This window comes from Sturnus vulgaris, chromosome 5 (genome assembly GCF_052056855.1).
Source record: "Sturnus vulgaris isolate bStuVul1 chromosome 5, bStuVul1.hap1, whole genome shotgun sequence".
NCBI lineage: Eukaryota > Metazoa > Chordata > Aves > Passeriformes > Sturnidae > Sturnus > Sturnus vulgaris.
Genome location: NC_142247.1, coordinates 4569892 through 4583724, shown reverse-complemented (window position 1 = coordinate 4583724; position 13833 = coordinate 4569892). Strand labels below are relative to the sequence as shown.

Genomic DNA, 13833 nt, shown 5'->3' with positions numbered 1-13833 from the left:
GACCTCACATGCTGCCCTACCCAATCCAATGGCTCTCTGAACAATGATGAAGTTAAGATCTGGTAATGAAATTCCCCTCAGTGCTTCTTTCTCAACTGAATATTTTCTATTTTTCCCTCTCTTTACATTCAGTCATCAGTGCTAATTGCTTTGCCTCGTGCTCCATGAAGCAATGAGTCCTAGGGTTTAGGGTCTGAGTGCAGGATATGTAATTTTTTACCTTTCCATGAGCCCAGCCAGCCAGTAGTGGCTGACAGCCCTTGGTTTGTGCTTTTGCTGTGCCTGCAACTCATTCTGCCACCTCTGGAGTGAAGCATTTTTCTAGAGGAGGTGGGATAACTTCCCAGAAACATCCACCCCTCTCTGCTGCCAGTCAGAGCAAAGGCTGAGGACCAAGTTAAGCAGCAGACTCAGAGTCACCCCAGAGCTGTCATCCCCGAGACAAAGTGTAGGACAAGTCTCTGCCTGCTTCCCCAAACACATCTCAGATTGTGCTCAGCTTTGCCACTTCAGGTTCTGGTAAATACATAACTGGTATTTTCCACCCTACCCTTTTTATGCAACTTTTCTTCGGCTCAGAGAAGTCACTGCTGGCCCATGGCCTTACCCACACCTTCGTGGGCAAGGTCATTCACACCCTCTCAGAAAAAGCACCACATGTGACTGAGACAAATTTGGTTTTGTAAAGTCAAATACAGAATACAAATGAAATCTATGTGTGTCTGTTTCTGAGTGTCAGACACTCCCAGTAGCTCCTGAAGACTGGTGTGAGGATGCTTTCAGGGCATTCCTCTCTCGGGGGTGGCAAGGATATACAAAATGAGAACTCCATATTAAACTCCTGATTCTGCAGTACAATGGAAAAATCATTTAATAATCAAAAGAGCATGTAATTATTTAAATAGGCTTACATAGGACTATTAAAATACCATTTTTTAGCATTACTATAGAGTTAAAAAATTTAGGATCAAAAAATTTTTACTCTTTCATAAAAATCTTGAAACTCATTAATTCAAAGGATTTTTTTTAAGGAAACAAATTGTTCTAATACAAGATAATTACCAGAGCTCTCATTATAAACCAAATACATTTTAAAACAGTTATATTAGTGATGAGAAGAAATCATAATGGTGATTTTTAAAATAAAGTAATAAGCTCTTCAGTTGTAATTTTTCATTGTGGTAATAAGCCTAGGCTGTGTCCTTATGTATAATGTTTCTTCATTTTCTACTAAATATTGTCAGGCTATTCTGACATCATTCCTGATAGGTCCCTGATGATGACATCAGACCACAATAACTATTTTCTGTCCTTGTTAATATTCCAGTGCTGGAAATATCTGATTGTTTTCTTAATTATGTCACATGTAATTTTAAACAAGTAGGAAAACATTTGAACTGGTTCTAGCTATCTTCACATATACACACCATTCTATGCTCCTAGGAAAACTTCTTTTTTAGTTTTGACAAATCCATTCCAACATTTGGGAGGTAAACTATTAGGTACAATTGCTTCATCAACTTAGGTTTGAGACCAAAAAAAAGCTGGACTTATTTATTTAGCCTGCAAAGCAAATCATTCACTCTTCTCTACCAAATGAGCCAATATTGAATATGTGAAGCAGGAAGCTAAAATAAGAAAAGAGGTTTACAGAACTGCACTTTTAAAATGAACACCTGCTGCTGTTCCTGCAGTTTTCTCTTGCAAAGTTTGCTCTAGCTTGGAAAGGCAATGTTCCCACCTCTCAGAACTGCAAAAGCATGAGAGTAAGGGTGCCAGGGATGCTATGACACACAGAGTTTTGAAGTTTAACCCAGTTTTCTGGATTCATCCATGGGCTCCTGCTGAGGTCAGTGGAAGCGTGGAGGAGAGCTGCACTGCTCAGAGCCTGCAGGGAAGAGAAGAAACATCAGCAAGGTGAGCTCAGACCCCTCTGTGTGCATGGCCAGAGAGGAGCAGGCACAGCCACCACAGCTGCCCCTGCATGTGTGGGGTGCTGCTCTTCAGCCCTTGCCTCTCTCTGCATCCCAAACCAGCAATGTTTCTCTAGGGGCTTTTGGCCTTTGCATCCATCCTTACCATAGCATGTGTCTGTTGAGCTTTCTTGTTGCATTTAAGTTGTGTTTACATTTTTCAGGTCATGTAAGCAAGAAGTGTGAATTCTGCTTCTTGAGCTGAAGTGCTTTTGATTTAAGAACATGTCATTCCCTCACTGATGTGACATGGGAACCCAACATTTGGATGAGCTCTTATTTACAGGGCTTCCTTGAAAATGAGCATTAGGTGCTTAAAACAGTCCCAGCCAAAACACAGGGGCTGTTGTAAAGAGCTCTTCCCCCTTCTGCCTTGCCCAGCACCTTCCTTTTATTCTGCTCAGATAGTGCTGCTGCCTTGGGATTCCTCCCAGAACACACCTGAGCATGAGCTCTGCAGCCTTCCAAAAACCACTTGCTGCTGATAAATCCCAGCAACTGGGAAGTTTGGTGTTCCTGCTTTAGAGACCAAGTGAGGAGAACTCCTGTGAGGGAATTTGTTCATTGGCCACAGGCTCTTGTGGGACAGCAACGTGCCTCTGGAAAGGCTTTGTTTAAATTTGTGCAGCTTTGCCTTCACTTTGCAGTGATGTTTTCTGAGACTGAGAGCCCTGCCAGGGGCTGGCAGTGATGGGAACTCACCCTTTCTTACCTGACTCCATTGCCCCATTAATTAATAAGGTCCAAAATTCCTGCTGGGGTAGAGGCCAGTCTTCTGCACCCCGAAGGCTGTGATGAAGATGTTGAGGATGACTGTGATGAAGATGAGAGCTGTGGCAGTGTTGTTCAGTATATTCAGGCGGGGTTGCTTTGCAATGTCATTCAGGTTCAAACGAGCTGTGCAATGCAATGCAAAAAGAGAATGGGCTTTGCAGATGGACTCCAAGTGCCCAGCTCCTGCAAGCCTCCCTTGCCTGGTAAATGTTCATGGTGCCCCTGAGTGCTGAGGCCACAAAGGAGAGGGAGAAGTCACAGGAATGCTACAGGAGCCACAGCTTGCTCTAGGATGATATACAAGGCTGGAGCAGAGAAAAACTCACCTTGTTTTGGTTTTTTGGCAAAATTCTTTGTTTTGCCATGGAGGTGCTGTGGCCCTGCAATGGGTCAACCCTAAAAAGGCAAGTTACTGCTGCACACTAGCCAGACACATGCCATGGTGCCCTCCAACATTGCATGGCCTTGGAACACAGTGAGACACAGAAGACAAGGTCAGCTATGCTTTGCTTGCACTGGGAGCCCAGTCCTTCCTAACACCCAGATGTCACCTGTGTGGTGACACAGCAGTCAGCCCTGGGTACATGAATGGGGCAGCTCCTGGCTGATGGACATTGATCCCTTCAGGCACAGCAATACCCTGGTTGCCAGGACTGTCTGGCCAATAAGCCATGCAAACAGCAGCCAGGTTGTAGCCCCGTGTCCCCTGTCTCCTCCCACCACAGCTCCCACCAGGAAAAGCTGTGGTGTGTGTGACAGGGGAAGGGAGCACATCACAGATTTTCCAAAGCCCCCAATCCTCTGTCTCCCATAAAACCTCATGTAGGATATACAGGAAAATGCAGCATTCTGTAGGTTTTTAATACTGGGACCTGTTGGAGACTGAAATACAGCAATTCCTGTATTGGATGGAGCACTGAGCAAGCATCAGAAAACCAATGCTGGTGTTAATGTACTGTCTGTAGGCCACTAGGAAAACTGTGGGATTGGTTAAATGTGAGGTTAATGTAGGGAATACCTCTGCCTAAAATGTTCTGTTAAGTCCCAGACGAAGTAAGATATAAAATATAGCTAAAATGTAGAGTCTGCAAGAGCTGCATGAAGGAGCACATAACAGCAGGGGCAGCAAGAGGCCCATCTTGGCCAAATCCCCACTCTGTCACTGGGACAGGGGCCAGCAGTGGGGAAGTGAAGGAAGAGTTGTGCTCAGAGATGTGCAGACAAAAAAACAACCCACCCACTATTCTGAGTAACATAACCACCCACATCCAGCCCTGGATGGAGCCAGAGGGGAATGGTTTGGGGGAAGAGGCTTCTCCCTCCCACCCCCACACCAACCAACCCACAGGGCACCCTGCCCCTGCAGCACCCTGCCTCGGTGGCCACCTTACCAGTGACGATCAGGAGAATCCCAATCATCACTTGGAAGAAGAGGGAGATGCTGATGAGCACGATGAGGGTGGAGTAGTACTGGAAGGACGTGCCCTGCTCCAGCACAGCTTTGAGCTGGGTGACATTGGCCATGAACAGGGCCACATCCAGCATGCTCTCTGCCACGCTCTTCTTGGTGGCATAGTGGTTGATGTTCATGGGCCCGTTGATCCGGAGGTGAGGATTCATGCCCTGCAGAGACAGGAGGAATCACCTGCATTGCTGTCCTAGGATACAATGTAAAGATGTGCCCTAAAGTGTGTGTTCTGTCACCATTTGTTAAACCAGCTGGGGCAGTGATCCTCATCTCCATGGGAGATATCCTCTGTTAATGGGCCAGCTGTTAAACCAGCTGGGGCAGTGTTCTTTATCTTTTCCACAACCCATCCTTCCAGGAGATAGCTCCTGTTAATGGGCCATTGAGTCCCACTGCATGACTGATAAAATTACATCATCCCATTGGGAGATGCCCCACCCAAGGGGAGGAGCCAAACATTTCTTACCCAGATAAAAACTGAGATTTGGAACACCAAGGCAGCCTTTACCTACTGGTTTCCAGAGGACAAGAGCTAGCAGATCTTTCTACAGGATCACTACTTCAACAAGAACACTTCATCTGGACTGCTACCACCACCCTAACTAGCAGGGTGTCAGGTTGCATTCTGACTCTGTCAGTGGTGGGGTTTTTTTGTACTATTGCATGTATTATATTTTTCTCTTTTTTTCCTATTAAATTGTATTTCTGACTTGGAGTCTCTCACTGGTTTTGCTTTCAAACCATTACAATTGCTAAACCAACAGACACATCTGTGTCCAATGGGATGCTGTCTTCTCCCTGGGGTTTATCTAGAAAGCCTGGGAAGGAGTCAAAGTTGCATGTTTTAAACTTGTGGAGAGTACCCAGTTTCCCCTCACAGTAGCTTTGTGGAATTAATAGGCACAAGATATTTGCTATGTTCAAGAGCTCAGCAAGGTTAAAAAAATAACCGGTATTTTTGTGCAAAACAAGCTTGTCCAGAGCTACAATAATGTAGATTATCCAAAAGCCAGGGATTTTGCAAGGAATATTAAATTCTCTTCCTTCAGGACACACACAAGACTCAAACTTACAGGGGATTTAGAGACAGATCTTCTCTTTGGGTTGGGTGTTGTGTTTAATATCATTACCAATGATCTGGATCTCCATTGGGAGAGGATGGATGCACCCTCAGTTTGCAGGGTGGGAGTGTTGACCTGCTGGGTGGTAGAAAGGCTCTGCAGGGGCTGGATCAAGGGACTGAGGCCACTTGTGTGAGGGTGAACGAGATGAAGAGCTGGGTCCTGCACCTGGGTCACAACAACTCCATGAAGCACTACACAACTGGGGAAGAGAGGCTGGAAGGCTGCCTGCTGGAAAAGGACCTGGAGATGCTGGCTGAACATGAGCCAGCAGTGTGCCCAGGTGGCCAAAAAGGCCAATGGCTCCTGGCCTGGATCAGGAATGGTGTGGCCAGCAGGAGCAGGGTGGTGATTGTCCCCTGTACTCAGCACTGGTGAGGCTGCACCCCAAATCCTGGCTTCAGTTCTTGTCCCTTCACAATCCCAAAAGGGGATTGTCACAAAAAGGACATTGAGCTGCTGGAGCAATTCCAGAGAAGGACAATGGAGCTGGTGAAGGGTCTTCAGAGTGAGTCATGTGGGGAACAGCTGAGGGAGCTGGGGGTGTTCAGCCTGCAGAGGAGGAGGCTCAGGAGGGACCTTATCACTCTCTACATTATCTGAAAGGAGCTGTAGCTAGGTGGGGAGCAGTCTCTTCTCCCCAGTAACAAGCAATAGTAAGTTGCAAGATGAAAAAGCCTCAAGCTGCACCAGGGGAGGTTTAGACTGGATATTGGGAAAAATGTCTCTTGGACAAAAGGCTTGTCAAACACTGGAAGAGGCTGCCCATGGAAATGGTTGAGTCACCATCCCTGGAGGAATTCAAAAGACATGCAGATGTGGTGCTTAGAGACGTGGATTAGTGGTGGCCTCAGCAGTATTAGATTAGTGACTGGAGTTGAGGATCTTAAAGGTCTTTTCCAACATAAACAATTCTATGATTCTATGACTTCAGGGGCTGGGCTTTAAAGCTCCTGTGAACAATTTTTGCTGGCTTCTGTCTTACACAAGATGCTAAAGCAGATGAAATAGTCCTTGGATTTGTTTCTGAAACCGAGAGGGTTTCTTCAAAACATCAGGCACCAAAATGCAACAAGACAAGGGGTGGGATCTGTCACACCTAACCCTAATTAATCATTCAGGCAGGTTTTTTTTGCAGTCAAAAGAAACAGCTGTTTACAAAAGCCAAATCAGCCCTTAACCTAATTGCAATGTGTAGGTAATTTGGCTGCTTTTAGCCATCCATTGTTAAGTGAGTTCACCTGTTGCTCTTTTGACCCAAATAATTAAAAAAAAAATTTCTATTCACCCAGAGCATCACAAGCTGGTAATAAACCATTAGCAAAGGCAACAGTTACAAGAGATTTAGATGTGTTTGCAATAAACTGTGCTCTTCTTTCTTAAAAAGAAAGAAAAACAGCACTTCCATATAGCAGAGAGGCTCCAGTTCTGAGTAATCAGCCTCCTGTCAGCTGCAGTAAGACCAGCAGCCTTATTGAGTGCATCAGAAACCCATCAACTGATGGGTTACCCTTTAAAACCAGGAGTAAGGGCCAGTCTCTGTCTTTCTTTTGCTCAGGAAAGGGGAAGAGATTTCTTTGGGTGTGCTCTGGAGGTGCCTACATTCAGTGGTGAGTCCTATTTTGCTCCTTTTGTCCCAGATAAAGTAGAAAGTGTAATTTTTTCTCTATATTCCAGGCAGATCACTAGGGAAGGGTCGTGGTTCCTGTGTTATGCTGTGACCTTGGGTCTCTTTGGGCAAGAGTGGCTTTCTTTGATTTGGGAGAGCAGTGTGTGTGGGGTGTGTGTGATGCTGAAATTGGGGCTGAACTTTGCAAGGGGGTTGTGGCCCTGGTCTGGTGGTCACCCTGATGTGACAAAGACCTGTATGAAAAAGTGAACAGGAAAGGCTGTATCTGTTTTGAACTATTAGTAAACTGTGATCCCTAACAAGGGGCTGGCTTGGGCTAGGAAAGGACTTTTGGTTTGGTTGGGGGTCTTTTTAATATGATAGCTCAAAGCGTTTAGTTCTTACAGTTTCTGACAGTGACATTTCTGTGGTTACACATCTCCTTTGTAAAGCCTTTCTTTCTTGCTGTGGAAGGTAGAAGGTAAAAGATGCTGAGAGGAGGTAAAAGTAGAATTCTAAAGAACTGGTAAAAACTCCAAGGCTGCGTGTAAGTTGAGACTTAAACATCACAGCATGGTGTCAGAGGTAGAATAGAGGCATCTTGAGGGAAAGAGACAAGCAAAAGGTCGTGTTCTGTGAACGCATTTTGAAAACGTGTTGTGAGGGACTGCTCCCCCTTAGATGGTTTAAAAACATGTGATCCTGTTGAAAGAGAGAGAGACCATTACCAAATGGTGCAGGGCTGGCGATCTGATCCCTCTCGTGTGCTGTTTTCCTTATTCCTGAAGAATCAGCCCGTACTTGCAGCATCACAAGGCTGAGCATTGATAGTTTATCTCTGTGTAATGATGAGTTAAGGGTGTGAGAACAAGGGTGCTGTACAAACAGGGCAGAGCTGCTGTTAAATGAGTGACTGGTACCAGGAGGCTGAGACATCTGTTTGTGGCTGCCTACGTGGAGAAAAATTAAAAAAAACAAGCCAGGAGCTTTTGTTGAATGAAAACTCATCCTTCTTTTGAGCTGCCCTCACGTTCCTTTACCTGGAGTGTGAAATGGGGCAGAGTTGCAATGTCGTGAGATCTGTGTGGCAGATGATCAGGCAGTGAACATAGACAGCTTTCACATGGGTGGGTGTGATGGCATGTTCCCATCTGGGATGTGAAAACACAGGCAGGTACTGCTCCCCTGTGTGGAGTAACTGGAACTGGGGAACATTCACAATGGAAAAGGTGTGACTCCAGATTCAAAGTTCTTTCAGTCCAGGCAGATCCAGATCTCCATAAGGATAAGGGATGATGGAAGCTGGATACTAAACTTGAATCTGGGTAGCTTAAGATTTGTGATGGGCAGCCCCCAAACACCCACCTGGCTCCAGGCTCCTCTCAGGCAGTTGTAGAGAGCAATAAGGTCCCTCCTTTCCAGGCTGAGCTCCCTCAGCCACTCCTCATCAGATCTGTGCTCCAGCCCCTTCACAGTTTCGTGGCCCTTCTCTTGACTCCAGCACATGGCACATGACTCCTCATGATGCAAGGAAAAGTTACAGAGATCCAGGTTTTTTATGGATTTGGGCCTCAATGTTCCCTCTAGTCCAGCAGCTAAGAATGGAAGCCTGATGTCTCAAATAAGGAGAGGCTTAAACAAACAAGGAGTCCTCAGAGACCTGGCATTTGGATTAATGCTGGAAGATGGATTTGCTTGGGATGCCAGTGCCAGAACTGTCAGCAGTGAACCACTGTTTGTGGGGTGTGAATGCATGGCTCTGATGCTTTTTTTTGAGCTGCCAGAATGTACACAAATCTTTCCAAAGACTGTTTCTGCTTTTGCTTTCTTTAAAGTTCAGTGCTGTAAACTCCTGCAGCTCAGGAGCTGATTCACAAGCAACTTGGGTTTCCCTGTAGGAAGATTGTCCAGACAGCTATGGGAGATTCTCTGGTATCACTGAGGAGATTCAATGATTCCCTTTCAGCAAACAGAACCCAAAGTGGAGTCACAGGACACACCTGAAGGCTCACCAAAGTGATTTGTGCCATCAGGCTAGAGCTGGTGACTTTCTAGTCACTTTGAAAGGATTCCCCTCAGGAGAGTGGAGATTATTGCCTTTTCTTCTCTGTAATGTGTCAAAGAGCTGGATCTGGCAGTCAGACACCAAGCCCATCTTGGAAAGCATTGCTGCAGAGCCAGCACATCTGGAAACAGCACTTTCCCAAGAGAGGGCTCTATCACTATTGCCAGCTTTATAAAAGTAGGGAAATTAGGACCTGAACAACTCTGTCCCAGTCATACAACAGTGCTGAATGACCTGGTGCTGGAGCCACTTTGCTGTGCCCCATTTCTGGATGTTTTAGCTTTCCCTATGAGACAGACTCTCTCTCTGCAAGGACCCTGCTGGCTTCAGTCTGACCCCAGGCAAATCCCCTTTCCTTTTTCTCTTGTGCAAATGTGGCACAGTAATACAGATCCCCTAAAGGGCTGAGTGAGGCACCCATCTATGTTTTCTAAGTCAGAGGCTTAATTCTTACTCAAAAGTGTGCAGATATTTAACTCCCACTTCTATGTTTATTTTTAATATTTATAGGAATTATGGAAAGAAGGATCAGTATCACTGCAAAAAAAAAAAAGGAATTTTTTTTTTTTCTTTTTCAGCTTGTCCTCTGGTTTTGCTGTAGGGAATTCTCAGGTCCCCAGGCCTGTGAAACCAGGCTCTGGTACCAGAGGTTATGCTGAGCTCCACAGTTCACTGAAACTACCTGAAAAATTTACACTAAAATGAGTTTTCAAGATAAATTCTTTGGGGTGTTCGTGCATTTATTTTTACAAGAAATAGCTACTCTCTTCTGTAAACTTTTGGAGGAGCTTCATCTAAATATTTCTTTCCAAGCTGCCAGATTTTGGGCCAAGGAGAACACAAACCACCTCCAAATTTTCTTCTTTCTAAATTTCTACGAAACCTGCAGTTTACTTGTCACATTTTTCAGATTAGGGGACAAAATAATTAGAGAGCAGATCTAATTGCAAATGTCTGTGTACTTTGTAGGTTTTGTGATCCTATTCCCAGGGGAGAACAGCCTGAAAGAGGCAGTGGAGCAGCATGAGGCTCCCAGGAATGATAATCTTTATGTGAGCGCTCTGTCAGAGGGTGATGTCTGAGTATGAACTGTATTATTGGCCATTCCTTCCAAGGGAAATGCTGGACAATGCCAAAGAAAACAGACACAAATGTAGGCCATGCTCTCAGAGGGGTGAGTGCAGAGATGGCCACCACGGGGGACCCAGCACCAGGGAAAATCCAGGGAATGTTTCCCCAGCATTGGCCAGTCAGCAGCTTTAGAAATACTTTGTAAGCATTGGCTGATGGAGGTGAAAGCACAATGAGAGTCACCTTGCAGGGCAGGAGAGGAGCACAGTCCCTCTTCTGTGAGCAGAAAGCAGAGGGATTCAAGCCTGGCCCTCAATCCATGCTTCTGAGAGCACAGTTATTAGCTGCTCTCCTTTAACAGGGATGGCTACCCCCTGCAGCTCTTGTCCAGTCAAATTTTAACATTTTTAGCCTACATGCTCAGGCACAGAGAGCAGCAGCATTGGGAAGAGTAGTGCTGACCAGGCCCCTGCTCACCTGATGTGTTGGGATTCCCTTGCAGAGTTTTGGGTGTCGATGGATTTGTGCACAGCCACATGTGTGTGCAAGAGAAGGGGCACCCAAGGAGCCTTTTGGCCAATACTAACTATATTGTGAATTTGGTGAGACAAAGGCTGCTTTACTCCAGTTTGGCACAAAAGCAAGTATCCTGGCTGCTGTCCACAAACAGAAGTAATAGTAAACCTCGTCGTGGATACTGCAGGTGGAAGGAAAACTGAGTGTTCAGGGCCAGTCCCTCCTCCTCAGCCTCTGTGGAGGCTCTTGGCTAGTCCAGTTGTGCTTAGGGTTTTTTTCCTTTTAATGTAGCCATCTGTTCTGCTCACCAGGGGTCCTGCTCAGAGCCAAGTGTTGTTGCCTTCAGTTCATATTGCATAAATGTCAGAAAACAAATCAGAGGTGCTTTCCTAGTATCCCTCCCCATGTATCAGACTGGTCCTGATGGAGATCTGTCTCTGAGGTGTCCTTACACTTCTGTGACAGGTCACTGCTGAGTTCAACAGAGAACCCATTGACACTAACTGTTTGGATGAGAGTTCTGCAGCCAAAAAGTGACATACAGGAATTCGGAGCCAGTGCCTCCTCAGAAGTGGAAGCCTAGGAAGTGGCAGACACACATTCTGTGGGCTTGACAAGCACTGTTTGTGTTCTGTGGTCTACCGAACTCGGTCTTTCCATTTGCTTTGGAAATCCTCCAGTGTTTCATCTCCTACCTGCGAGCAAACCTGGCGAGGTCTCTTGGGCAGAGATGTCACCACAGTGCAGCGTTTGGGAGCCTCATCCTTGAGCCAAGGGGTGCCAAAGGAGGGCACCTTTGTCACTCGAGGATGAGACCGGACAGGCTCTGCTGGCAATGTCCCCAGCTGAGAGGGTAACTCCAGCGCTCTCTGCTCTGGCTGCAGCTCCTGGAATGAGCAGGATGCTGACAGCAAAACCCAGCCCGGCGGGGAGCGGGCGGGTCGGGAGCGGGATGGGAAGCAGGGCAGTGGCTGCAGGGTCGGGAGCGGGATGGGAAGCGGTGGCTGGCGGGGGATCGGGGTGAGTGTGGGGTCAGCGGAGCCCCAGGAGGGTCGGGCTCTCTCCGTGCCCTCCCTGCGCTCCCCGCCCGGCTGCGGCACTCGCAGCCCGCAGGGACCCGCGTGTCGCACCGAGCGTGTGCTCTGCTCTTCATCGCTGCCTTTCCGTGCTTCTCATCTCTTATTCATCCCTTCTGCCCGTCTGCATCTTCAGCTCAGCTCCTCCTCTCTTCCTTTATTCTCTCCTTTCCCATTCCTTTCTCGCCCTGTGCCTTTTACCTTGTCTGTCTTTCACTCCTTTTCCTGCTATCGAGCTCTTCACGCACCTCCTTCCCTGGGTTGCCGTCTCCTTGTTCTCCCCACTCCTCTCCCCCTTTGCTGTCTGGCAAGTTTCTTGAATCTGTTCACTCTGACGCCACTCAGGGCTTCCTGTGCTACAGGGCACCATAAATTATGTATCACTCAAATAACTGTCTTACCAAATCTATATTAAACTTCCTCGTTAAGTATGTTTATGATACTGCATTGAAGGGATCCAGGAATCGACTGGCAGGCTGCAGGGCTGAGCTGGAATACAAGATAATTTTTCTTTTCCAGGTAGTTAGGATGAGGACAAGGTGGGAAGGGCGGTGCCGGTGCTGGAGGAGCCTCCATCCACAGATTAGGAGCAGTTTGGGGCTCAAGAACTGCTTGGCACCAGCAATCACAATGTGCTGATGCATGATCTCTGATTGTTGAACAGAAGCAATCTGGTGTGTGTGTGTGGGGAGGGGGGGACAGCTCTTTGAATATATGGAATTGGGAGTGTACTCAAAAGGATTAGTGGGAACAATTATTTCCAAAGTCAGGATATAGAAGCTGGAGCCTATTCAAGTCGTTAGTGTTTTATCCTAGTGTTTTGGGGTAGGAAAAAAACAGGGGGGGCAGGGGAAGAGCAAAAAGAAAAGGGGCAGGGGAAGACTAAAAACAGCTTCAGAAGAAAAATTTCAAAGTAGGTTAGCAGAGAAAATGAGTTTATAAAAAATGGAAGAGCAGCCGGGAGGCACAACACTAACTACTGCATTGTGCTTACAAAGCTAAACACGTTAAGATGAATAAATCCCCAAGCTGGATGGCTTATGGCCCAAAATATTAAGAAAAGTTGAGTCTGATTGCAGGCTGCTGCCAGATCCAAAGAGCAAATATGTTCATATAAATCATTTTAATACAAAACATTCATAAAGCAAGGTCCTAAAACTGAACCCCTTCCAAGTCTAAGCGTGTTTGCATCCAATGTTGAGGGGTCAGGTTGATTCCTAAAACCAAGAGAACATAGTAACAGCTGTACTGGATCAGACAAGAGGTCCAGTTCCCCTCTGACTGTGGTTTGTAGCAGATGTTTGAGGAGGGGAAGAGAAAAATCTTAGAATGGGACAAGCATATAGCAATGGTGCCTTGTGACCTGTATCTCTGTATTTAGAACTGCTCCAGCCCTGGCCTGATGTTATTTTTCATGTGAGGTAGCCCAAGGTTAATTTGTCATTTGCCATGTGGCTCAGGGCATCCTAGTTGCTTTCCCTGGATTGTAGTTTTCCCTCTCTGTGAATTAACATGAATCCTCTCGTGGGTGATGTGTAGGGGAAGAGAGAGATGGGTAAGAGCTCCTGTAGAAGTACAATATGTTCCTGTGTTGTGAACATAATCCACCTGGACTGATTTTTTTCATGCAGGGAAGCCTCTGAAGCTGATGAAATCAGGGAGGTGATTTTCTCATTCCCAGGGTGGTTTACATCCTGCAGCATTTCCCAGGTAAACCTCACCCCAGGGCACCAGGGCTCAGGTTCCTGTGCACTTTTTGAGCTTTATATGGCCCTGGCCACCCTTTAAGTGCTCTCCACAGAAAGGAAGCTGTGTGGATCCAGGTGGAAAGAGGGAAGAATGTGACTGAGGGTTTTGACAGAGCTGATGGCACTGCATCCATGAGCAGTGGGACCTGGGGGTTCTGGTCTCTAATTTGCACACACCACTGTGCCCTGGGGAGGGGACCATGGACACCTGCCACAGAGAGCTGCCTCATCTCCTTCTTGGGCATTCTCTAACGGGGACTAAGAAGAGAGAACTCATCTATGCAGGACAGCTCTTGAATATGGAAGTGGTAGCTCTAAAAGGGTCTGCCAGCCTGGTGGGAAAACCTTTACAGAGTTACAAAGCAATGGAAATCACTCAGTGAAATGCCTTAGAGGCCTCGAGGTGTTCCCA

The 13833-nt window shown here is 46.6% G+C and overlaps 1 protein-coding gene across 1 annotated transcript in view; it reads right to left on the bottom strand.

The window, feature by feature from the left end:
• Window positions 1-848: 848 nt before the first annotated feature.
• Window positions 849-13833, bottom strand: part of NINJ2 (ninjurin 2) — a 44919-nt gene continuing 31934 nt past the window's right edge. Inside the window, exons 2-4 of the mRNA XM_014869926.2 lie at window positions 4139-4370; window positions 2686-2870; window positions 849-1888 (exon numbers count right to left, since the gene is read on the bottom strand). Of these exons, the coding sequence (XP_014725412.1) occupies window positions 2707-2870; window positions 4139-4370 (396 nt within the window). The 3' untranslated portion in view covers window positions 849-1888; window positions 2686-2706. The remainder of the gene's footprint in view (window positions 1889-2685; window positions 2871-4138; window positions 4371-13833) is intronic.